The 25,628-nt window shown below is 38.3% G+C and overlaps 1 protein-coding gene across 2 annotated transcripts in view; it reads right to left on the minus strand.

Annotated features, from left to right (window-relative positions):
* The window catches only part of Gap43 (growth associated protein 43), a 113,312-nt gene extending 88,173 nt beyond the window's left edge, over positions 1 to 25,139 (minus strand). Inside the window, exon 1 of one of the 2 annotated variants that reach the window (XM_070030170.1) lies at positions 25,003 to 25,139. In XM_070030170.1, the coding sequence (XP_069886271.1) occupies positions 25,003 to 25,038 (36 nt within the window). In that variant the 5' untranslated portion in view covers positions 25,039 to 25,139. Of the gene's footprint in view, positions 1 to 9,378; positions 9,507 to 25,002 lie in introns of those variants that run through there. The other variant, XM_070030171.1, reaches the window with a different exon arrangement.
* Positions 25,140 to 25,628: the final 489 nt, after the last annotated feature.

Here is a 25,628-nt window from a genome sequence, read left to right on the forward strand (position 1 = left end):
CCAAAGGTGGGCATAATGCTTACAGTATTGAGAGACAGAAAAGTTAGGGTAATTGGTACATGAGTACCTAAATGCCAAGGTATCAGAAAGAAACTTTATGAATTCCTGATGTTGAGATTCCTGTATCTCTCTTGGTTTTCATAGACTGGGCTATTCAATTCTTAATTTCATAGGTTCTGTAGATTCTTTTGAATTGATTCTAATTATGGACACTTAAAGTCATTTTCTGTTACTTGTACCCAAACAAAGGGCACATAAACAATGGCATTGTATGTTTGGATAGAGTGAAAGAAGGATTAGAATGAAGGATTTAAAGTAAGATTGACTATTACCAGTTACAAATAAAATAAGTAAATTATTATTTCTTTTAAATACAGGCTTACTCTCACATTTCTAGTTAGCATACTTTTCTTTTACAAGGCCATACGAGCTCCCCATATAAAATTACTTTTTGTAACATATGTATGAGAATTTTTACTTATTTGGGCGGTCGTGGGGCTTGAACTCTGGGCTTGAGTGCTGTCCCTCAGCTCTTCAGCTCAAGGCAAGCACTCTACCACTTGAGCTACAGAGCCCACTTCCGGTTTTCTGGTGGTTTATTGGAGAAAGGAGTCTCACAGTCTTTCCTGCCCCGGCTGGCTTTGAACCGTGATCCTCAGATCTCAGACTTCTGAGTAGTTAGGATTACAGGCCTGAGCCACTGGCACCTGGCTTGAGAATTTTTTTTTATGTTAGACATTTGGCTTCTGTGGAGAAAAAAAAAAACCAGAATCTTTGAACTAAGTTCATCCAATTGTTTTACATAAAAAAATTGCAAATAGTATCCATGTATTTAAAACTCAGTTTTTCTGGTTTGCAACATTGCGTTGCTTATATAAAAAGTTGATAAATGTTTATTAAATTACTAGCTCAACCCAGTCATAACCAGGGATGTGAACTGAAATGTTCTTTGTGAAAATCCTGAGGATTTAGAAGATTCTTTTTTGGCATTGAGAGTTGAATTTGTAAAGGTTTAGGACTGGATCCTCTTCTGATCAAGGTTTATTTCTGATGCCATGAGGATCCCTGATGTGAATGGAACTGGTACCAGGTGATGGTATTTGCAGGAGGCTTCCAACCAGGCTGCAGATCCATTTTCAGGCTTTCAATCAGCTCCCCCTTTCCTCTCCACCCTTCTGCCTGACTGGGCCCTGGTATGATAGATGTGAGCACAGCAGGCCTGGTAATCTTAGTACTGAGAACCCAGTTTCGAAGTGAAGTGGGGGTGGGGATAGGGCCAAGCAGCAGATTTAGCCAATGTAGAAGAGATTGGAATATGCAGAAAAGACAAAGGCAGAAAAGGACAAAAAGGAAAACAGCACACATTCCCAGTAGTTGTGATACATAGGGCTTAGGACAATTTGAATATTTACATATTTGATTTTAAGATGTGCTCATCTATTGGCAGGGTCCACATCTATTTCGTAGCAACTAGGAGAGGAGGAATGGGGATGGAAGAAATATATTTTCTATACAGACAGCAATGGTTCTTCTTGTTGAACTACAGTACTTTACAGATCAATATGTGAAATCCCTTAGTTAATAACAACTTACATTTGGAAAACACATTGTTTGAAAAACACTGATCTTTATCGCATTAATTGAGCCACCAGCCTAGTAAAAACAGAAAGTCAGGATTTGGAGGATTTTATTGTGCCCACTACACAGATGAGCAAACTGAGGCTCAGGATGATTAGGTTACTTACCCAAGATCACATGATAAGCAATTGGCAGAACCAGGTCTACAACCCAGGGGAAGGATTTATTCCACTACAAAGACATGAAACAGGATAGTAAGCAAACAATAGCTAAGAAAATAAGGTCTGTAAATAAGGATGGTAAACTTGGAAAAACAAATTCCCATATGAAATCAGAAATAACTGCAAGTATGCCACTCTGATCTAAATGCACATGTCTAAATGCATGTCTAACCATAACACTGGTGAGAATATGTATGCCTTCACACAAAACCTGTTTTGAATAGTTTATTGATGTACCGTAAGTCTTCTAATAGCCATCCTACAATACCTCCCTATCTACATTTATTCCCTTATATTCCCTTATATGATTTATTGATTATCTAGTATTTAGTAGACATAGCTTGAAGTATCTGTTTGGCCTAATCCCCTTACTTAGAAAGTAGTATAGAATATATTTTTATTTGAAGTTTATTTGTCAAGCACTAGCATGAGATGGTATTAATCAGAGAAATTTCCCTTGGATCTGAGAGGAGAGGAAAAGGAAAAGAAAACTTACAAAGACAATGGAAGAATTGAGGCAAGTTTAGAATGAAGGTAGAACAGTTGAAAACACTACTCACTTTTAGCAATTAACAACAGCCACCTGCCAGAAGGCTCGCTACTGTAATCCTATGTGCTCAGGAGGCTGAGATCTGAGGACCACAGTTCAAAGGCAACCAGGGCAGAAAGTCTGTGAGATTCTTATCTCTAATTAACCATCAGAAAACCAGAAGTGGTGCTGTGGCTCTAAGAGATAAGAGTGCTAGCTTTGAGCTGCTAAAGCTCAAGGACAGTGCCCAGGCCCAGAGTTCAAGCCCCACAAGTGAGATATATATGTATATATATGTATATGTATACAAACATACATACATACAAACTTCACCCCTAAATAATTTTGTAGGTAAAAATTGTATTGTTCCTCTCAAAGACATGACAGTTCAGTTGAAGTAAACTACTTACAGTCTGGCAAAGAGTATTTTCATGGATTATTTGGCTCCACTCTGAGCAGAACAGGCCTCTTCAAACTCAAGGAAGGAAATGGAAATTGATCTTATTTTCATACATTTAATATATTTTAAGGACTACTTACTATTTACTGTTCCTTTACCTTTGTGTAAGATGTCTACTTGTGGATATTATTATCAGGATACTTCAGTAGGAAGGAATAATCAGGGTAAAATTAATTCTTAGGAATACACAACTTAAGCAAAGCTTGGGGAGGAAGAGACTAGTATAGCAAGCAGTAGGGGCACAAGTCTTAGGACTCCAAAAGAAGAGCTCATGAAGATCTAATAATGTGGTAGTTAGGTGTCTAAGCCTTCACAGTGTTATCTTCAGAGGGGCAGCTGGCATGATGGTTGATGGATATGGAAGTGGAAGACTCTAGATAGACCAGACATGGCAGTTTGAAGAAATTAGCACTACACATGGGCACCTTTATTGTGCCTGCTTTCATTAAAAAACAGAATGAATGTCATATCTACAAGTAAGTAACTGGAGTCTGTGATGGTGAGATGTATTTAAAAATTTTTTGTAAATAGATTTGTTTTTTAAGCCTACTAATGATGCTATTCAGTTCACTATGGAGAACTGGGGGAGGATTCCATCCTCCTTTAATAACTACATGATTCATTGTTAAAACCACTTACTTTATGCATCAGGCATTATCTTAGACACTAGAAATAGAATATCATAGGTGGAATCTAGATCAAAAATAGAAAAGGGCATGAAAGTAGACTATTGGAAAGTAGACTATTTGGATAGAGGGAAGGGACTAGAAGAAAAAAAGAAAAAAGAAAGGGAAATGTCTGGGCTGGCAGGGAAGCATTATGTGGGCAGAAAGCATAGTGTGAGCAAAGGCACCAAGGCCTAAAATATTGACATGGTATCATTGAGTGAAAAGGAGGAGTTGTTTGAAGATGGTTCTGGAAAAGTAGACAAGACAAATCAGATAAAAAGCAGGAGATACATCAAAATTTTTTCAACTACTGGATATGAGACTTCTTCCAGGTTCTTAAGCTCTGGAGCTTAATGGGCAGTATTAAAGTAATAAGAGTGGGAAGAAAGGCCAAGAGTAGTATTAAACAGAGAACAGGTTTTATGTGCACTAGATTAATTGAAATACTTCAAGATGTCTATGACTCAGGAGATCAACTATCTGGTATACAAATTTGGGGATTCCATAGGCCTGCCTGCCTGAGGTCATCTAGGATTAGTAAATTGAATGAGATGAGGAATGGATCACAATTATAGTATGAGGGTCACTTTTAATTTGGGAGGAAGGAAAAGTGGAAAAAAAAACCCCACTGGGTACTGGTTGTTCACACCTGTAATCCTAGCTACTCAGGAAGCTGAGATCTGAAGATCTTGTTTCAAAGCAAGCCTGGGCAGGAAAGTCCTTGAGACTCTTATCTCCAATTAACCACCAGAAAGCCAGAAGTGATGCTCTGGCTCAAGTGGTAGAGCACAAGCCTTGAGCTCAAGAGCTCAGAGACACCACCCAGGCCCAGAGTTCAAGCCCCACAACCGAAGAAAAAAGAAAAGAAAAAAGAAGAAAAGAAAAGAAAAAGTGAAAAAAGTCAAGCAAAGAAGATGGTGAAGGTCCTATCTGGAAAGGAAGAGAACAAGAACTACTGAGGAATCCCAGTGAGGAGAGAGTTTGAGAGAGAAGAATGACAACAAGACAAAATGCAAAAGGAAAATCAAATAAGGTGCGTTGGACTGGAGGGTCACTGGATATGGCTACTCTTTTCCGAGTATGAGTTACTACAGTTTTAGAAACAGAAGTCTCTTTAAAACAGGTAGAAGAACTTACAGAGAGAAAAAGTGAGTGAACTTCTAGGAACTTTGTTCTATAAAAGGATGAGACTGGGCATTATAGAGACTGTGGCACAGAATCAGAGGACGATGTTTAAGACAGCAGAGATGAGGTATAATATTCATAGGAGGAAAGGCTCTAATACAGAAAAAAGGAGGAAATCTCAAGAGAATGGGGCGCAACTGGGAGAGACATTGGAGAAAACACAGGGGAGGGAGCAAGAGAGCAAGCAGGGTTGCTTGCATGATCAGAAGTAAGTAATCCCTAGGGAGGAGGGCAGACATTGTAGACACAAGACAGTTTTAAGAAGTAACAGAGTCTTTCAGGTTTCACCTTGCACAAGTTAGAGAAATATAATTTTTGTGATTGTATTGATCCCTGTTTTTCCAACAATTATGTTTAATCCCTACCAAAACCCTTTTAAGGTAAACAGGGTAGAGGTTTTGTTCGGATTATTTTGTTTCTCAGTGCCCACTGGACAATAGCAAAAGGCCACCCAAGCAGATCTGATTCATTTGAGATCAGAGTGAGATCAGATCCCTAGGTGACAGCCACTAAGGAGTCTTTCCAACACTTCAGAAAATGTAAGAAGATTCAATTATACTGGCACAGAGGCAATCTGATGACAATTCAGAAATTCAAAAGGGAGAAATCTGACATCAATTTATTGGGTTTACAACAGACACCTCTTGGCTGCAAGAATGCCTCTGAATTTAACAGGAAAGAGAAGAGTTAAATGTTGGTGTACTATTTTTTGCGATGAACTGGCTATGTGTATTCTTTGAACTGTCAATAGAGGAAAATTTCAGCTTTATGAATATGAACAACAGGAACATTTAGTTAACATCCATGCCTAGTATTGCCTACAAGAGCCCCACCTCTTCTCTATGGACCAGGTAAAACTCTGGAGTCTGTGGATTAATTCAGCCCCAAGCATAATACTGTCAAATCCACTATGATGAGGAAGAGGAGACCCTGAGCCCCTCCACCCCCACCCCCTTCTTGGCAAACAAGAGCATTGCCCTTTAGCTGGCAACATCAAAAGAGGTTTCTGTAATTTTGCCAGCTCAGCAAGAAAGAAAATTAACCCTGTGTTTTCTTATTCCAGTTGCCACAGCATGGCTTGGAGGTGGGGGGTAGGGCACCAAGTAACACAGACTCTCTCAGCATGAGAAATCAGAGCTCATTATGCATACATCCTGACCGTAGGTTAGGAAGAATTGATCACCAGAAATGAGCACATTTCTAGATTCACTGTTAATTGTCTAAAAGGTTTTGCAAAGTCATATTGTGGCAGAAAATTTAAAAGTCCTTCAAATAATTTATTCTGTTCAAATTTGGAAATGTGTGATAGGTAGCACTATTTTCTTTTTAATGAGCAGCTGCAATTAAGTAGAATGCTGCTATCTGATTAATTCACTAAATCCCTGGATGACTCTGGGTGTGGCTCAGAAAGATTAGGGAGGAATCTTAGTTCCTCACTAGGAAGGGTACCCTGCACCTCAAAGCAAAGCTGAAACCTTCCACAACTTCCTGATGCTGCAAAAGGAAAGGTACAGCAAGGTTGCAATTCTAAACCACAGATCACACTCTTAAAGATAAGAATTATTTTTTGTATGGAGGGGAAAGGCAGATGTTAGTAAGGTAAGGGGGTGGGAGGGGGAAAAAGGGCTACTTGCTTGCAAGATTAATTTTTACACTTCAACTACAAGCTAAAGTCATTATTTTTAAACAAAGGAAGCATCTCACAGTTGTCTTGCTTCTTGGACATCACACCTTGCAAGTTTTTAATCATCTGCCATATACACGGTAATTGAGCTATTTAAAAATATTTGAAAATCATAAGCCAATTAAATCTCAGGGATCCTTTCAATTCTTCCTTTGGCCACTCCTTTCTGTGTTCCCATCCCACTTTCTCTTCTTCCTGCTGTAATAATCTATACTGCTAACGAATGGCTAATATAGATCATTTATGCTTTCTTCCTTAGCTATTGGCAATGTATTACAACTTAGAAATCCGGGATTGCTTCTTTATGCGGCTCGAGTGGAAGAGGAAGGAAGTGCAAGTCCTCCAGCCCCCTCCCACATTTCTGCTGGATTTCATGGGTGTGGCAGAGTTTAGACCTTTTCGGGTCTGTGCCCTTGTTTTATTTTCAATTAAGAACTAGGAGAATAAATACATATCAGAAGTATAGACACTAGTGGATTATACTCTAATTGACTGATAATCATTTCACCCAAAAGCAAGAAACCTGTGTGGGACTTAAGTATTCACAGTATATAAATGCCAGTCAGGCTAGTGTGAGCCCACGCCCTGAGCCCTGAATATACCATCTCTTTCTGTTTGATTTAATAGTATCTTAAATACTGGCAAACGTGAATGATTCATAACACTGTTATATAGGACACATAACCATTTCACACATAAGTACACACGAAATGTATGGGATAAAAAGGACCTTTGCTATATATTTCATTTTCTCTTTTGCATATGAATGATGCTAAACCACAGGGAAGGCGTGTGGGAGCATACAGAATACATGCATGACTGGTGCGTATGAAGTATGCGGAGGCTATATGCGTCTACATGCAAACTCCCTAACACACAATTTCATCTCCATTACTTAGCACATCAGAGTTCATGCTGAAGGCTGTCTGTGAGATACAACTGGAATCTAGGCAGCTGTCTGCATTTTGGAAAGGGAATTCCTCTAGCTCCAATTCCCTGTCAAAAGAAGCAGGTTTAGTTTCCTTTATCAAAGGAGATGCATCTATACTTACATGTACATAAGGAGGGTGGGAATAAGTTGAAAACCAGTGTATTTTTCTTTCCAAAAATTGAAGCTTTTGAAAAGAATAGCATTGCATCCCTAGGGCTCCGCCTTCCTAAATTTTATTTCCCCAGTTCACCAGTGGGGTAACCTTAGGACCTTTCTTTGGCAGTGTACTTAACCCAAATACTTGTATATCTATTACATTTATATATATATATATGTATATGTATATATATATATATATATATATATAAGAAGGAAGGCAAGAGAAAAAAAAGTCTCAGTTTTAAAAATGAGCTAGTGGAAGTGCCAGTCTCTGGAACCAAAGAGCAGGTTAGAGAAATGCCTGCAAATAGCCCCTGCAGTCCCCCACCCCCACTTCTCCCAATGATCTCTCCCCACACAACCAAGGATGCCTACTACTTTCATTCAATCATTCATTCATTCACTCATTCATTCATTCCCTTAGTTTTGTCTTGCTTCTCCACCCACTGCTCTGATAATCTGCTTCTGTGTCTTCCTCTTCCTCCACCTCCTCCTTCATCCTTATTCCCCACCCCCTCCTTCCAGGGCGCTGGCTCAATGTGCAAGGTTTGTAGACTCTCCACCCGAGTATATTACAAATTACCCAATTTCTAACACCTGCGTAAGAATAATACCCAAACCCACATTTTGTACCCCACCCAGCATAATGCAATCACTGCAGAGAGTTTCTTTGACCAAGACTGCCCGCTACCACCACCGGCACATGCACACACACACACACACACACACACACACACACACACACACACACACACACACAGAGTTACCCATATCACACACCCATTTTTCTCTTTAACCCTTGCCAAAAATCACTTAAATGTCTTCCAAGAAATGTTTTAAAGCTTCTTTTTGGAGAATGTCACTGCCCTGTCACTGCGGAATACCGAACTCATTCCTCCCTCCCCAACCCACCCCCCCGTCAAGTTTCTCAAACGTCTTGCAAGAAATAAGTGAGCCATTGGAAATGTAACGGGGGGGGGGGGGGGAGGGGGGAATCTAGGCAGTGGGGGAGGGAGGGGATTCGGATTCTTGCTAATCTTGGATGTGTCCTTCTTCCTGATGAAAATTAGTCACCATCATTATTTTACAGGATGTGAACACGTCTCTGGTCACCGACCAAGCCAGGAAAGAAGCAAAGGAAGAGGGAAAGAGAAAGGACCTGATTTCCAACAGGTAATACTGGCTGGCCTTTCCCATCCCGTCGGAGCTCAAAGCTCCTAGGGGCGTGGTCCTCTCTTTCCTCCGACCAGCTGGTGCACAATCGGCTATGAATCTCAGAAAGGGGATTTTCCCCCATTCCACACTCTCAATCCACCCCCCACCCAGCCCCAGAAGTCTTTAGATTTCTCTTAAAATGAAGAAGAATTTTCCCCAAACCACAGTTTCATTCATTCATTGAAAAATAAATAAATAAATAAATAAAACGTCCACATGTTCTTCCATCGATACCTGCGCCCTTTTGGAGCTCATGCATGTATGAAATAAGAGCACATGTGAGCTAACTACGACAGAGCAGGCAGTACTCAAGCCTGGATATTCGTCTCTCCACCACGCTTTTTGCACATATTATGAAGGCTCATTTCTCGATCTGGTAGGTAAAGCCCACATCTTCCTCTTCACACCCCTTTCTACACCCACACCCTCAAAAGCAGAGACCTAAAACACTAAGCATTAACTGATAGGCAAAAAAAAGGAAGCAGCAGCAGCAGCAACTGTATTTCTAGCCAAATGGGCATATTTTTCTACCCTCATCCTAATTAGGAGCAGCATTCCAAAACCAGAACACGAAAGACTGAAAAGAATAAAAGCTGGGATACGACCATCGGCTACCATATGTTAAGGAATCGCGAGCACCATGCCAGAGCAGAAGCAGTTAAAATATATTTTTTCCCCTGCTTTTACAAGGAAATATTGTACTACGGTAATTTCACAACAGCAAGAAGTTAAAAATCTTTAGCTCTACCTGTTTGGTTCTTCTCATACAGCACAGCATGGTTGTAGCGTCCTTGCCTTCTTCCTGCCTTCTCTCCTTTCCTCTCTCTTCCTATTCCCCCCCTCTCCACCTCTTTTCTGCTCGCTTGCTCACTCGCTCTCTCGCGCTAGCGCGCTCTCCCTCCCTCCCTCCCTTCCTCCCTCCCTCCCTCTCTCTCCTTTCCTCTCTCTCCCTCACACACACCAGGGCAGTTAGCTGCAACTGTAAGGTCCAGAGCTATTGCTCATCGCTCAATCTCTCTCTCTCTCTCTCTCTCTCTCTCTCTCTCTCTCTCTCTCTCTCTCTCTCTCTCTCTCTCTCTCTCTCTCTCTCTCTCTCTCCTCTCCGTCTTATCTCTCCCTTTCTCCCCTCGCCTCTTCTCTCCTTTCCTTTCCTCTTTTCTTCACCCACTCCACCCAATTTTTCAATTTTTATCTGTCCTTTTCTCCCCTCTCTCAGAATTGTTCACTAGCTTTCAATGACTAATCACTTCCCGCAGCCCCTACCCCCTTTCTAGACTGTCACCCCCTCCCAGTCCCCTGCCAGCCTCATGAATATTTAAACATCTCCAATCTGGACCCAATTACTTACTGACTTTGCCACTGCTTTGGGAAGATGACTGGGTGGGGGCAGAGAAGGGATATTCTAGCTAGCTCAAGAGCTTGGATGGAACGTGTTTGGGGAAAAGGGGCCTCAAGGATGCTAGTTTTTAAAAAGAAAAAAGAAAAAAAGAAAGAAAAAACCTCTTCTCTTTCCCCAATACCATAAAAACAAAACCAGACACTTTAAAGAGGAGCTGTATTCAAACCTTTATAAAGTTAGGTCTGCCATTTACATTTTATGCAGTTAATAATTGTAGAGGTGCAATTCCCTCAAGAATATACTTCATAGCTAATGTTCTCAAGAGACATATAACTTTGCATAAATAAATGCATACAATAAGCTTAGATATGCATGAACATATCTCATATATGCTCCAAAAGACTAGACAAATCAGCATGAATACCCAGCATTTAAACATTCTAAGCATTTGAGTTGTAAAACAATAACAACTTTGGGGGGATTAGCAACCATATCTAAAATCATATGATAGCTTTTTTTTTCTTGATGCACATATATTTATTTGAAAGTTGTGGGGGGTTTTCTAACTTTACTGAAAAAGCTGAATATGTGAACCACAGATTTGTGTCATATTGGTAGTAATATTTCATAATTTGGGAATGAAAGGTAAAAGCAATCTCATCTCTACTGAGAAGAATAGATACACACACAATGTCTATTTCATGTCCCTCTGTGGTATTTCAGAATTTGGGGGAGGAACAGGTGGTTCAGAAAGTGGATATATCCTGAGTGTTGGATATGTAGTGACTGAAAGAGCTTGGGAAGCTCCATGCACCAAAGTTTCTCATCTGTGAAATAGGTCTGGTAATGTTGAGCTAGTGAATGTCTTACAGGATGAAATAAAATACAGACAAAGCCCAGCTCAGCCACTCTGAAGTTATCATTGCTTTCCCAGACTATACTTTGTTAAAATGTTGATGATAGTTTCAAGTGACTATATCACAGAACTTTCCAAACTATTTCTTATTGCGCATTAACTGCGACAAGCACCTCTAATGAAAGAACTCTCACCTCCCCCCCCCCCCCCAGTCCCTTCTAATAAGTGACAACAAGACAGTTTCTTATGTTCATTTCAGGACCACTGAAAATACAATATGTGTTATACATTTTAACAAGTCAAAGCACGTTCTTGTCGGTTTGGACTCTCTTGGGAAAACACTCAGAGGAGATGGTGATTGGTGGAGGAATGGATGTAATTTACCTTAGGGGTCTCTCTGAGAATGACCTGCTTCAGATTCAGACCACTTGGTCTTTTCTTTGTTTGCTTCTAAGGTTTCTGTGTTTTATGGATCATTTTTTTAAGAAACATATTTTAGATTCAGCATTTGTCTAAGTTTGCCATGAGCCCCCTCCAAGTTCAGCCTTCCATGAATTCAAGTTACAGACAAGGGCAAAGAATGAAGAAGAAATAGCTTATGTCAGAGATCTTCCTGTTCTGGATGAGGAAAATGATGAAAGGAGAAAGCTAGGGGGTAGTGATAAAGAGGGGGAAATAGCCTCTTTCCATTTAAGCAGCTGTATAGTTTGATTGATAAGACCATTTGATTAACTGTTTGGCTAAATATCAGGCAAAACGTGAGACCAGTTTCTTTCTCTTTCACTGTACTCACCCCAACCCTCCCACTTGTCTTGACTTTTGATTGGAAGCACCTTTAGAAAAAATATGGTATACAGACTAGGTCTCAAAATCAAGCCAGATGCTGACTGATTTTTGTGTTAAACTATCAGAACAATCATCAGCTCATATGAACTGTTTAGTCTAATATTCAATAAAGTAGGTACAAAATTCATTCAATTTGAGGGGGCAGGAATGGTAAGCCAGAGAGAAATGAAGCTCCTTGACCAGTTTAAACTAGTTTAAATCTGAAAAGGTGCTAAGCTACATCTTATGACAAGCTCCTACATATCATTACTTCTGGCATTTAAATGAGTAAAATACATCGTTTATATGCTGAAATGAAATAAATATTCTACAAGGTCAACTTTTTAGGCCCAATCTTCATCTCAAGATCCCTGAAGACAGAACTGATGTCTATATCCAACAGAATCTTTTCTATATTTCTAGTCAAATGTCAGCTCCGCCAACTACCATTACTTGGTTCCATATGGGAATCCTCATCATTTTTCATGCCTTTCTCTGTACATCATACATTGTCAATGAGCTTTGAGAAATTACTTCCCAAGAAGATTCCAAACTGAATTTGAATAATATGGAATCAATTCCAATGCATTATTATTAATGTTTCCTTTAAGCAATGGAAGCTGTGGGATGAGAAAGAAAATGAAGAAGAGTAAAGTACACACTAATCTGATCTTACACACATACACACACACACACACACACACACACACACACACACCAGAGGAGTTGTCTTTAACCCTTTCTCAGCAACTACCCAGTGTATTCTGTAAGCTTCATCACTAATACCCAAAAATATAGAGTTTTAGGTATCACAACTAAACATACTATTTTCAATTAGCAAATTGAGTTTATGAATCTATTAACTTCCTTACTACAGTCAATATCATCCTAGAAAAAAAATGAGGCATGATGGAGATGAAGTTCTAGTTATTTTTTCAGATCTCTAAGCCTTCAGACTAAAATGATACTGAGAAGTCTCTAGCCTTTGCTAAGGGATTTATCAAACAGTCATCATTTTAGAAATAAATCAAGTTAAGAGAAGAGAGTATCCTCATAGAAAATATATTGTTTGATCCCTTTCTCTTTTTTAAGGAGGAGTAGTACAAGCTTTCACCTGCTATAGTTGTTTTCTGTGGCTGCCCTAACCAAGTACACCAGAATGGGTACCTTAAAAAACAGACATGTAGTTCCACACAGTTCTAGAGTTAGAAATCCAAGGTTAAAGTGCTACCAGACTTGGTTTTCGCTGAGAGCCATATGGGTCATTCCCTGTCCATGTATGTTCTTATTTTCTTCATTACAAATACACCAATACTCAACCCTTATTTAACCTCAATTACTTCTTTAAAGTCCCCATTCCAAAATGGTCACATTCTGAGGTTCTGGGAGTAAGGACTTCAATAGGCAAGTAGGAAGGGGCACAACACATTTTTGCCCATAACACTTGGCATTCTTTGTCAGGATTTGTGACTTTATTTACTTAATTCAACATTTTCTGAATTAGAAACATCATCCTTAAGGAACTCATATACATTCAAAAGGTAAAGCAAGGAACCAGGCATGGTGATATAGGCCTGTAATCCTAGCTACTTGAGGAAGAGGAGGAGGAGATTATAAGTGAAAAATAACCAAAAAAGCAGAAAGACTTGGGGCATGGTTTAAGCTATAAAGTACCCGCCCAAGAAGGACAAGGCCCTAAATTCAACCACCCCAAAAATAAAGGGAAAAAAAGAAAGAAGGGAGGAAGGAAGAAAGGAAGGGAGGGAGGAAGGAGAAAGAAAGAAAGAAAGAAAGAAAGAAAGAAAGAAAGAAAGAAAGAAAGAAAGAAAGAAAGAAAGAAAGAAAGAAAGAAAGAAAGAAAGAAGGAAAGAAGGAAAGAAAGAAAGAAAGAAAGAAGGAAGGAAGGAAGGAAGGAAGGAAGGAAGGAAGGAAGGAAAGAGAAAAGAAGGAAGGGCAGAGAAAGGGAAAGAAAAAAGGGAGAAAGGGAGGAAGAGAAGGAAAGAAATAGACAGTGAAGGAAAGAAAAAGAAAGTGAAGGAAAGTGAAGGAAAGTGAAGGGAAGGGAAGGGAAGGGAAGAGAAGGAAAGGAAAGGAAAGGAAAGGAAAGGAAAGGAAAGGAAAGGAAAGGAAAGGAAAGGAAAGGAAAGGAAAGGAAAGGAAAGGAAAGGAAAGGAAAGGAAAGGAAAGGAAAGGAAAGGAAAGGAAAGGAGCAAAAGGCAGAAATATCATCTCCCCTTCTTCTTAAAATATATTTGTCATTGAACGTAGAGTTCATCCTAACTAGAAGGTGGTGTATCCTTGAGGTCCTTAAGTGAATTACATGTGAAAAGACATTTTTTTTCTCTTTTTTTATTGTGAAAATACTGTACAGAGGGGTTACAATTACATGGGCAAGATAATGAGTACATTTCTTATCAAGCATTGTAGCCTCTTCCTTTGTTTCCCCTTCCCATCCCATCCTCTCCCTGTCTCCCCACCCAACCCTCCTCCCCACCCCCACCAAAGTTGTAAAGTTCATTTTCGACATAACGACTTGTACATCTCATTGTTGCAATGGGTCCACCTGTATCCCTATTTAAACGATTTGTTTTTCCCTTCCCCTCCACAAATTATAACAACATCAAATACAGTGAAAGCAGGGGTTATACCGTGGGGGAGAGACATACAAAGCAACAAAGAAATAATCTTAAAATGTGTTAGAAACAATCACATGAAAGAAAAAAAAAACATTTGAATACATATCTTAGGGTTCATTTCCCTAACATCAACTTATCTGACTTTTTCTGCTTGACTCAGACATATACTAGTTATTGCAAATAAGGGAAACCATGGGACCTATGTTTCTTTGAGCCTGGCTTACTTCACTTATTATAATTTTTTCCAAGTCTTTCAATTTCCTAACAAATGGGGCAATGTCATTCTTTATGATGGAGGCATAGAATTCCATTGTGTATATATACCACATTTTCTTGATCCATTCATCTACTGAGGGGCATCTGGGTCGGCTCTTACCTATAGTAAATAATGTTGTAATAAACATAGTCATGCTGGTAGCTTTAGTGTGTTTGTGAACATTTGGGTATATGCCCAAAAGTGGGATTGCTGGGTCATAGGGGAGCTCTATGTGGAGTCTTTTGAGGAACCTCTATACTACTTTCCAAAGTGGTTGTACAAGTTTACACTCCCACCAACAATGCAATAAGGTTCCCTTTTGGCCACATCCCCTCCAGCATCTGTTGCTATTAGAGTTCTTGATTATAGCCATTCTAGCCGGGGTGAGGTGGTATCTCAATGTTGTTTTGATTTAAATTTCTTTTATGGCTAGAGAGGTTGAGCATTTCTTCAAGTGTCTATTGGCCATCCTTCTTTCTTCTTCAGAGAAGTTTCTCTTTAAGTCTTTAGCCCACTTATTTATTGGGCAGTTGTTACTTTGAAGATTTGTTGTTAGGGGGTGAAAAGACATTTTTCAAATAAGGTTAAATTCACAGGTACTTGGACATAACTATTTGAGGTATACAAGTCAGTCTTCTATGAGTAATTAGACCTAATGCTTCTGAATGAGAGTCTTTTTAGGAAATACCTATAGCAATGGTGTACACTGTTAAATAGGGAGAACACCTAGGGCCCAGTGTGATATTTTTCATATGCTTAAATCTGGAAAGACAGGTGGCAAAACAGCAAACATCTGTTCTCTATCATCTACTGTGTTCCAAGTAGCACATAATTTGTTTTCTGATTCATTTGTTCCACAGGAGAATATTTAGGGACAGAGAAAAATGGAAGAATTAAACGTTATAAGAAGACTGAACCTAGATAGTCTAGAGAATGAGAAAACAAAAATCAGATGTGAGCGCTGGTGGCTCACGCCTGATATCCTAGCTACTCAGGAGGCTGAGATCTGAGGATTGCGGTTCAAAGCCAGTCCAGGCAGGAAAGTCCTTGAGACTATCTCCAATAAACTACTCAGAAAACCAGAAGTGGTGCAGTGGCTCAAGTGGTAGAGCACGAACCTTGAGCTGAAGAGCTGAGGGACAGTGTTCAGGCCCAGAGTTCAAGCCCCACGACTAACCAAAAAAAAAAAAAAATCAAATGTGAGCATATCTAGTAAGTGACATCATTTTGTGAGGAAGGTTAGTTTGAAAGTGTGCATTTTATGGAAGCATTGAAACGTTCAAGTGCAATACAGGATTAAGTTATAAGAAACACGACTCAGAATTGTCTTTCTATGGGTGATCGTTGGATCAAAGGGAACCCATTTTCTGCCCTGAAATGGGCTATAGAAACCAGAGAAGCAAAGAACTAACTTGGCAAGAGGTACAGTGTTCAGGAACATCAAGACAGGGTCAAGCAAAGGAGTAGACAGTCAATGAAATGAGATGTAAAAAATGCTTAAGAAAGTTTACTTGGTTTTATCCTCTGAAAATTCTATCTATAAATTCAATCATACTTGCATAATTAAATACAATATATGTAATTTTCTAAGTATCCACAGTTAAGCTATTCATGAAATGATATAGCCCCATTCTAGGGGAAAGGAACATTGTACACTGTGCTTTCTCATTTTGTTATTTCCTAACATCTGGAATGCAAATATTGAAACTAAAAGTTCTTCGTAAGGGTTAGTCAGAAAAATATATAACATCAAGACTCAAGATTTTGAGCAGGATGCCATGGAGGTGAACAAAGATAAAGCAAATCTTTTCTCTTTAAAAAAAAAAAAGGACTAAAGTAGAAGAGAAAATTCTAAAATAATTTTTTCCAAGTCTTTCCATTTCCTAACAAATGGGGCGATTTCATTCTTTCTGATGGAGGCATAGAATTCATATATATATATATATATATATATATATATATATATATATATATATATCACATTTTCTTGATCCATTCATCTACTGAGGGGCAGGGTTGGTTCCATATTTTAGCTATGGTGAATAATGCTGTGATAAACATGGTTTTGCTGGTAGCTTTGGCTTGACCAAAAGCTACCAGCTTTTGGAAAAAAGTATACTAAGTGAAGTAAGGCAGGCCCAAAGAAACATAGGTCCCATGGTTTCCCTTATTTGCAATAACTAGAACATGTCTAGGACAAGCAAAAAAGGTCAAAAGCTATATACATATGACCATATAAGATGATGTTAAGTGAAATGAACCCCAAGACAGGGACACAAGTGGTTTTTTCTTTCTTGCTGTTGTTTTTAATGTACTTATAATGTACTATGTGATTCTCTTGTTTCTTTTGTATATTCTTCCCCCATGGTATAATCTCTGTTTTTACTGTATCTGATTCCAGTGTCCTGCATCTTGTATATACATTTTTATAATTTGAGGAGGAGAAGGAATATAACAAAATGCTTAAATAAGGATACAGGTTGACCCATTGTCAAAATGTACAAGACACTATGTTGAAAAAGAACTTTACAATTTCAGCTGAGGGGGCCAGGGTGGGGAGAGGAGTTGGGGAGGTGGAGAGCGAAGGGATGGTAGGGGAAAAACTAAGGAGAAGGTAACAATGCTCGATAGGAAATGTACTCATTACCCTACTCATGTTACTGTAACCCCTCTGTACAGTATTTTTACAATAAAAATATATATGGAAAGAAAAAACTTCAAAATGAGAATACTTACTTTTCACTGGTTGAATTAATAAAGCATTTGATTCACACACCACTACATTGAGGTAGCATTTGCCTACCGGTGCTCTGGGGACTCAACAGATAAAGAAGCAATGGCAGCAGAAACCACAAACACAGATCATTACTCCATACAAACTAAGATAGAACAAAATTATGTCTCATAGATACTGAGAAATCTTTAATTCTTGTGTGGGTATATATATGATATATATTATACCATATATTATATATAGTATATATAGTATATATATATATACTATATATAACTATATGTAAAGTATATAGTATACTCTATGTCTAGTGAAACCCCAAATAAGAATCCTTACATATCAGTGGGTGAATTAATAAAGCATTTATTCTCATATATATATATATATATATATATATATATTTGGAGGCATATATATAGTATACAGAGTATATATAATATATATAGTCATCTATCTACATATATATGTATATTATATACTTTTAAACAACATTATTTGAGGCACATTTTTCTAGGTTCATTAGCATCGAACCACACCTAAATATGGATTCCCATGTGTACCTCTTTGACAGTTTAGCAGAGGTCACTAAAATGGAAAATGAATTTCAAATTGAACTTTAGAACTGGATATTCAATTGCTTCAATTTGATGCAAGTATTAACTTGAAATACAATGAGATGTCTGATAGCACAATCTCAAACTGAAACTCAGCTTGCTGTCTTCTCTACCATCTTTCTCTTCTACCGATAGACTTAGAATTGAGGAGTAATTTATCATTCTTCATTCATCCAAGCCGTTATGACCTCCTCCATCACCACTGCCACCCCACTACCAGTGTTCACCCTCACTGAAACATTCTGCCCATCTTCACTTCTGCAATTTTTTAAAATAAAAATCTTATTCTATCCCTCTAGGTCAGTCTCTCAACATACTTTCCAAAACTAGTTCGGCAACATTATAAGAAGTTTTGCTATTTTTGTATTACTGTGCTCTCATGTTTCCTTTCCACGCTGTACACTCATAGAACATCTTACTCTTCCTAAATTCCCTCTATGGATTTTCATGTAATACTTGGTCATGTTCAAACTTTTGGTACATGTAAAGATTTCTTGAGAAACTTGTTTAAAATGAAGATTCTTTACACACCTCTAACAAATGGTGTTGTTAAAGATGATCCTTAGATCACACTTTAAAAAACAAGGATGGCTGGAAATATTGGCTCATGGATATAATACCAGCTACTTAGGAGGCAGAGAATGGTAGAACCACAGTTCTAGGACGTCTGGCAAAAAATTTAGCTAGACCTTCATCTCAATCAATAAGCTAGGTATGCTGGTGCATGCCTAGGCATGTGATGATTGTGGGTAGGAGGATTACTGTCTGAATCTGGCCCTGGACAAAAACACAAGACTATTCAAAAAAATAGCTGAAAAGGGCTGGGAAGGTGGCTCAGTGGTAGAGTGTTTGCCTTGCATGCCTGAGGCCCTGGGTTCGATTCCTCAACACCATATAAGCAAAAAGAAAAAAAGCCGGAAGTGGTAGAGCGCTAGCCTTGAGCTGAAGAGCTGAGGGACAGTGCCCAGGCCCAGAGTTCAGGCCCCACAACCGGACCCCCCCCCCAAAAAATAGCTAAAGCAAAAATGTCTTAGGGGCATGGTAGAGTGCTTGCTTTGCAAGGCACTGCATTCAACCCCCAGTACTTCCACAAAGTAAGAAAAAGAGAAAGAAAAAATAAGATGGTCTAAAAAATAAAGCCCCTCCCCCCAAAAGAATAAAACCCAAGCTCAGACTCATAGGGCTCCTTTCACTGTGCAGCTGTGTCTTCTACCTCTCTCCCCTATATAGTGTATACTACAAAGGATTAGGAGTCCAATGGACTTATCATCTTGTTTCCATTTGGTAAGTCCTTCTCTAAGGGTTCACATTCTATGATTATTAAAAACTGCACAAGTAGTAACCAAATAGTAAATGCGTAGCCTTCCTTGAACTTCAAGGAAAAGCTCTCTCTGCCTTCTCTAAGTCTCTGGGCACCCAAACAGATACCCAGCACTCAAATGTAAATGCTTTGTTTTGAGGGAGGGTTCTTTTCTTATTTCTCTTTACACCTCTGAAATCTGGCCCAGTGGCTGGCACAAAATATCTACTTAATGAGTATTTTCTGGTGCACCTGGATTGCTAGCCTGAGATGAAGCTGTCAGTATGAGTCTGCCAATGGCATCCAGGCAAGCACAGCTTCATCTGATTCCAAGGAACTGGCCTTGCCCCTAAGATATGCAGTCACATAGATGAATTAATCTGATAGTCTGTCAATAGGTCCTCTCTGACACAGGATCCACTCAGCTTCCTGTAGGCAGACAGGATTTCTGCAGCCAGAAACTGGATGATTTTGACTTTCTAAATCTCCATTTATCTTTCCAGATTTACCTTAGCTACTGTCAGAGACGCCTTTCCAGCACACCCTAAAGGCTCTCTGACTCTCTGAGTGTCCAATGTTCCAGAACAAGGAAATCTCAGACAGGGCATCAGAAGAGAAGGGGAAAGTCATGTAGTCCATAAACTAAGACTCAGCTTGCCATTTAGCCCATAGGGGGTGTGATTGCCTGAGTGAACAAACATAGCTCAGTGGCTTACTGAGCACATTATGCAGCTGATGTGGGAAAAAAATTCAGCATACCAGCAGAAGCTGAGATCAGAGTATCATACTTGACTTGGTCAATGAAGCAACTGCAGAATTTTTCACGTACCTCTTTTCTGTTCCCCACTCAGGATTGTATGAGTTTACCAGCCTTTTGCTTCCTGGGATATGCATTTCTGAATGGCAAGTATCACAACCTAGTTGTTTTTTGTTGTTTTTTTTTTTCTTTTGGTTGGTCGTGAGGCTTGAACTCTGGGCCTGGCACTGTCCCTCAGCTCTTCAGCTCACTTGAACCACTTGAACCACAGCGCCACTCTGGTTTTCTAGTGGTTTATTGGCAATGTGTCTCACAGACTTTCCTACCCAGGCTGGCTCTGAACCACGATCCTCAGATCGCAGCCTCCTGAGTAGCTAGGATAAGAGGCATGAGCCACAAGCACCTGGCCACAGCCTAGTTTTTAAATTCCTTCTTGGTGCTTCAGTCTTGGATATATTATAGGGCCTCAAACTTACATGAACTGAATGCCTTCTTTAAGAAAAAAATACAACTTTGGCATGAAAAAAAATCTTAGAATAGTAAAGAAATAAACATTTCTATGTATACATAAATATGTGTGTATTTATATGTAACTACAACATACATCATAATTTTCAGAATGTAACTTTTATAATATGTACCTGATTTTTTTATATTTTCCTAAATTTTTAGCTACATATTTTTGGATCATCTTTTTGTATGGTATTGACTTTTTAATAGAAATTTTAAACAAAAATGACAAATAATATTGTATCTCATAACAGTAGATTAGTATGTTTTTATTATTTAGAGTTGGGAGACTTAGCACATGAGGCTCCATGTAGATGTACTTTTATGTGTAGGGCAATAGTACCAGTACAAAATCTAAGAAATTCAATTTCAAGTAATTGTTATTAAAAGAGAAAATGTGTATGAAGTATTTATGATTTATATGCTGCATTAGCAGATTTATTCTTGACAGAAAGAACACTCATTTGCTAAAATTTCAGTGAGAACTGAGTCTCCACACACTATTATTGATTGAATGAATTACTCACTGATTAACTTCTTCATTCATACATTTCATACCTTACTTATTATCATCTTAATCATGTGCTGGGTGATACAGACCTATTTATACTGTTACTCAACCTCTCTTCCTATATTCTGGCTGAAATGTCCAATGAGTTGGCATACTGTTTCCTTAAAGCCATTCCTACTACAGGAAGGCTAGCAATAATTTAACTCTACCAAGAGGTCCCTTGAAGTAGCATAAGTGCATTTCATTAAACCTCATCTACAGGAAACGCCAATATAGACTCTCATCTTAACTGATTTCTCAATTTGCCCACAGCCATTCTATATAAGTTGACTTGAGAGAAAATGTTGCATTAAATGGATTGAATGGAAACAGTAATCTTAATGGCTTGCTATTAAAATACTTTATTATTTTAGGTTTTATTCAGACGCACAACCTTGTAGCCCATGACCCATCCGTGTGAGCAGCCCTGAAGCTTAAACTGCATTAGCTTCCCGGTTAATTTGCTTCTGGTTTCTGCATCAAGTACAGCGGCATTAAGTCTTCAATAAATAATTGTTAAAGAAGGAGGAAAGATGATGGAACAAATGGTGAAATAAGGGAAAAGAAAAGGTGGAAACTATTTCAGCTTAATGTTAATTTTCAGGATATGGAATTGTTTCAATTGGCAATACTTACTTTGTCCTACCTAACCAGATTTATATTTCTCCTTGTTACCTTTCTAAATTTCCTTCTGATATGTGCATGGCTTGGAGATATAACAAAACATGCCCTTTCCTTCCCGGGGCCTCGGAACATGAATCTCCTTATTTGTATTTCATTATGTACTAACTGCCATCATAGGTGAATCAGGGAAGTGTCTGATCCAAAGACCTAACCCATCACCATTTATCTCCTTTCAGATCTTATGATATCTCTTTGACATTTCTTTCTAACATACATTATTTCCATGGGTGGGAAGACCTTTTATAGTATTTAATTGATAGTTGTACAATAAAAGGAAGTTCAGGCATACACTTCCATATTGATATGCTTGCATTGGCATGAAACACTGATACAGCAGTCACTGTTTCCAAGCATTATTCAAAAAGGGTAGTTCGTCCTAAAACTCATCTTTAGGTTATTTTCCCTCTTATTCTCTTACACCGCCTAACCATAGTTCTACAGATCTAAAACTGGCCTTTTTTCCTCCAGCCTTTTAAGTCTGAAATTTAAGACTACCCTTGCTCTTTATATTGAAATGACCCATAGTGAAGGTATCTAAAGCACACTTAGAATGGCTAATGGACTGTGTTCATAGAACTTTCTTGAATGAGCTTACACAATCTTTGTCCTTTAGGCTCTAGGTTAATTATTTCAAATAAGTCTATTTGATTTTCTTTTCAACTGTTCTATTACCTATTACTTCTTTGAAATTATACTCTGCTGGTTTTCAGTTTTCTGTTTGTGTCTCTATACCAAGTTATTTATTCCCTCCTTCTTCTCTAAAATTCCACTCCAAGAATTAGAACAAAAATTCTGAAACTTCTTTATTACCAAAAACTAGCCCTTTCTGAATTTCAAAGACAAAGTTGGTTGTAACAATTCTCCCAAGCTATCTACAGCTGTGTGACATTTTTTTCCCTACTACATAACAGTGAGTTACTGGAAAGGGATATTATATTTCCATTAGTTTATATTTTATTTATTTCTTTGAGCTCCTCAGTATTAGAAGATTACATTATTTTAATTAGAATTTAAAAAGTCATCTTGTTTATCTCCCTGTCACTAATTACTCTAATTTTTTGCTTTTTTTTTTAAATCAAGGGAGTTCTCATAAGGTTTATCCACCTCATTCCTAATATCTGCTACATTAGAATCCTCCCTCACGTTAGAAAATTGTCATCTTCTGGGCTTCTATCAAAGTGGATGTGTCTAATGGTCTGAATGACAATGAAGATGTGAGCTGCTTCTTAACAAGCCATGAAATAATTAGCTTCATAGCAATTGATGCCTGAATATCTTCTGTCATTTGTGTTGCACACTGCTGAACTTCAAAGATTCCAGGTTAGACAACGTGTATAAGATCCTAGAAGCAGCAACCCATTTGATGTTTACCAAACTTTAGCATATCTTGTACTAAGAAAACAATGTTACTTCCAACATTTTTTTCACTTTTAACTTTGGATATCTATTGGATTAAAATGTCTTATAAAAACTATATATCTCTCTATTTGATCCACCCATTATTTCTCTTTACATCCTTGGGCCCACTAAGAATAAAATATTTTTCACAAATTGTTTCAGTAAGTAGTTTAATATAGCTCACATATAATATCTGAAATGTTCTCATTCTAAGTCCTTGTAGAGCTTATTCTCTATGAGCTTTGGAAAACTTTCCCTCTTTCAACTTACATTTATCTATCATCTCTTAAATGTAGCACTCATAAATAGTAATTATTATATTTGAAAGGATAAAAGGTTGGACGGGAAGAGTGAATAAGCCACTGTCATGATTTTAGATATTATCAGTACACCACAGAACTGCTAGTGCTATACGTGAGTGCACGAATGTGTGTGTCCCTCCAATCTACTAGTGGAATGTGAAAATATTCAGTGGTGTGCTGGCAAGTGTTTAACAACAGGCTCTCAGAAGGTGGTAAAACCCTCTGATTTCATGTCATTCACACATTTGATGAGAATTTCCCTATTTTAAAGATACAAACCCTCCCACCATGGTATATTTCAGGCTGTACACATGGTATCACCAAAGGCAGATCTTGGAAGAGATACAGAGCAAAAGAGGATAGAGTATTCCCATCATGTAGATATAATAAACATAGATAATCTCAAGCATAGAAAATTGTAAAATATAACAAATAATTAGAAATGGATATATGTTGTATGGTTATTACCTTTATTTTTAATGTTATTTATTCTTGAGTTTATACACCTCAATTTTTAATCACAGTTAAGATTAACAACTGGTTCAAAATCTTAACAATTAGTTTATAAAAGTTAATATAGGTAGGTTTAACATACCAGTAATTTACTCCAGTGAGGATTTTGACATATTTGTTCACATGTGACATTGATAGACTAAGAATCCTTTATAGCATCTTGAAGCTTGTCTTTCTGTTAAGATTTTTTTCTTTCAACCTCAGTTAAACACTATATATGTAGTCCTCTTTATTTTTATCTTGTTAGATTCAGCCAGTCTTTTTACCTTGTCAATAATTCTTTAGATCCCAATTCTGTCATCCCACATCTCTGTCATCTTTTCCCTCCAGCTTCATGTCATCTACGCATTTGATGAGCAAGCCTATATTTTTCTCTCTGAGGCGCTGAATTTATAAAATGTTTGACAGGACAGAGCCAAGGACAGAATCTTTGGCCATGTAAATTGAATTTTCCCTCCATACAAGCATCAAAACAATTATCATTAATTCAAAAGTTACCTGGGTGCTGAATTGCCTTTGCATCCACCCCAGATTTCTATACTTAGTAATATTTGGGAGAGATTATTAATGAAGCATGTGACCAAACCTAGCAACTTTCCCTACTTCTTTCTTGCCCAATACAAAGCTGATGATTTTCCTTGGGATTCATCACTTATGCCTTCTATTTTTTTTCTTTATGGAAGTTATGTATTTGTCTTCCTCCACTTATTTGTTAATTTTGCCAACTGTATGCTTAGGAGCATCAGAGCCTGGCCACATAGAGTAGAAATTTCTCCTCCATATCTGGAATTTCATCTTCTCAGAGGTTTTGGTTCAGTTTCTTCTCACAACATCAGCCTCTTCTTTTCAACTGAATCATTAGCCTTGTTTTTTAAGAGTCTGTAGCCTCTGGTACCTCTTCATTATGAAAATATTCCCTACAATCCTAGCTCTCTGTCTTACTGTGCTTCTCCTTCAATTCTCAGTTCACAGCAATCTGCCTTGTGCATTCACCACTTCCTTGGATGTAATTAGGTCACTAGTAACTTGCTAACACACACACACACACACACACACACACACACACACACACACGTTTGCAAACTTTCCATTTCCTACCTTATAAGGTTTCTCTGTGGCTTTCAGGCTCACCATTCTTGTTCTATTTCTTTTTCCTTTGAGTTCTTTTTGTCATTGTTTCGGGGACAGCTCAGTCTCCTGGTTTTGCTTCTTCATCTCTGACTGCCTTCTCCTTCTTGCAGGTTTCTTTTTCCCAGTCACTGATTGCTTGGACATTCTCAGCAATGCCCACAGCTTCCACCACCACATCTTTGTGGACGACTCTCTGTTCTCTATTTTCAGCCTAGACCTTATTGGAATGCGGCTTCCAATGCAGATCTCCAGATGCATGATTCATTCTCCCAAAATGAACATCCATCTTCTCCTGAGTTGGTTGACCAAAATATACACCTCTTCCTGTGATTCCTATTCTAGTTTATGGGACCACCGCCACTCACCCACTTGTCCCCGCCAAAAATATCCTGAAAATCTTTCTCTTCTTCACCCACATTCACAACTCATGAAACTCTTTAGATGCAGATACTTAAAAGTTCTATTTTTTAACCTATCTTAAAAGAGAATTTTTCCAATTGCTTCCCCTTTGTAGCCTTTCACTTCTTTAATCTCCTTACTGACAAAAAAAAAATCTTTCTACAGTGGAATTATCAGATCAGGGATCTCCTCTA

The sequence above is a fragment of the Dipodomys merriami genome, unplaced genomic scaffold, assembly GCF_024711535.1.
Source record: "Dipodomys merriami isolate MVZ:Mamm:240054 unplaced genomic scaffold, mDipMer1.0.p SCAF_2, whole genome shotgun sequence".
NCBI lineage: Eukaryota > Metazoa > Chordata > Mammalia > Rodentia > Heteromyidae > Dipodomys > Dipodomys merriami.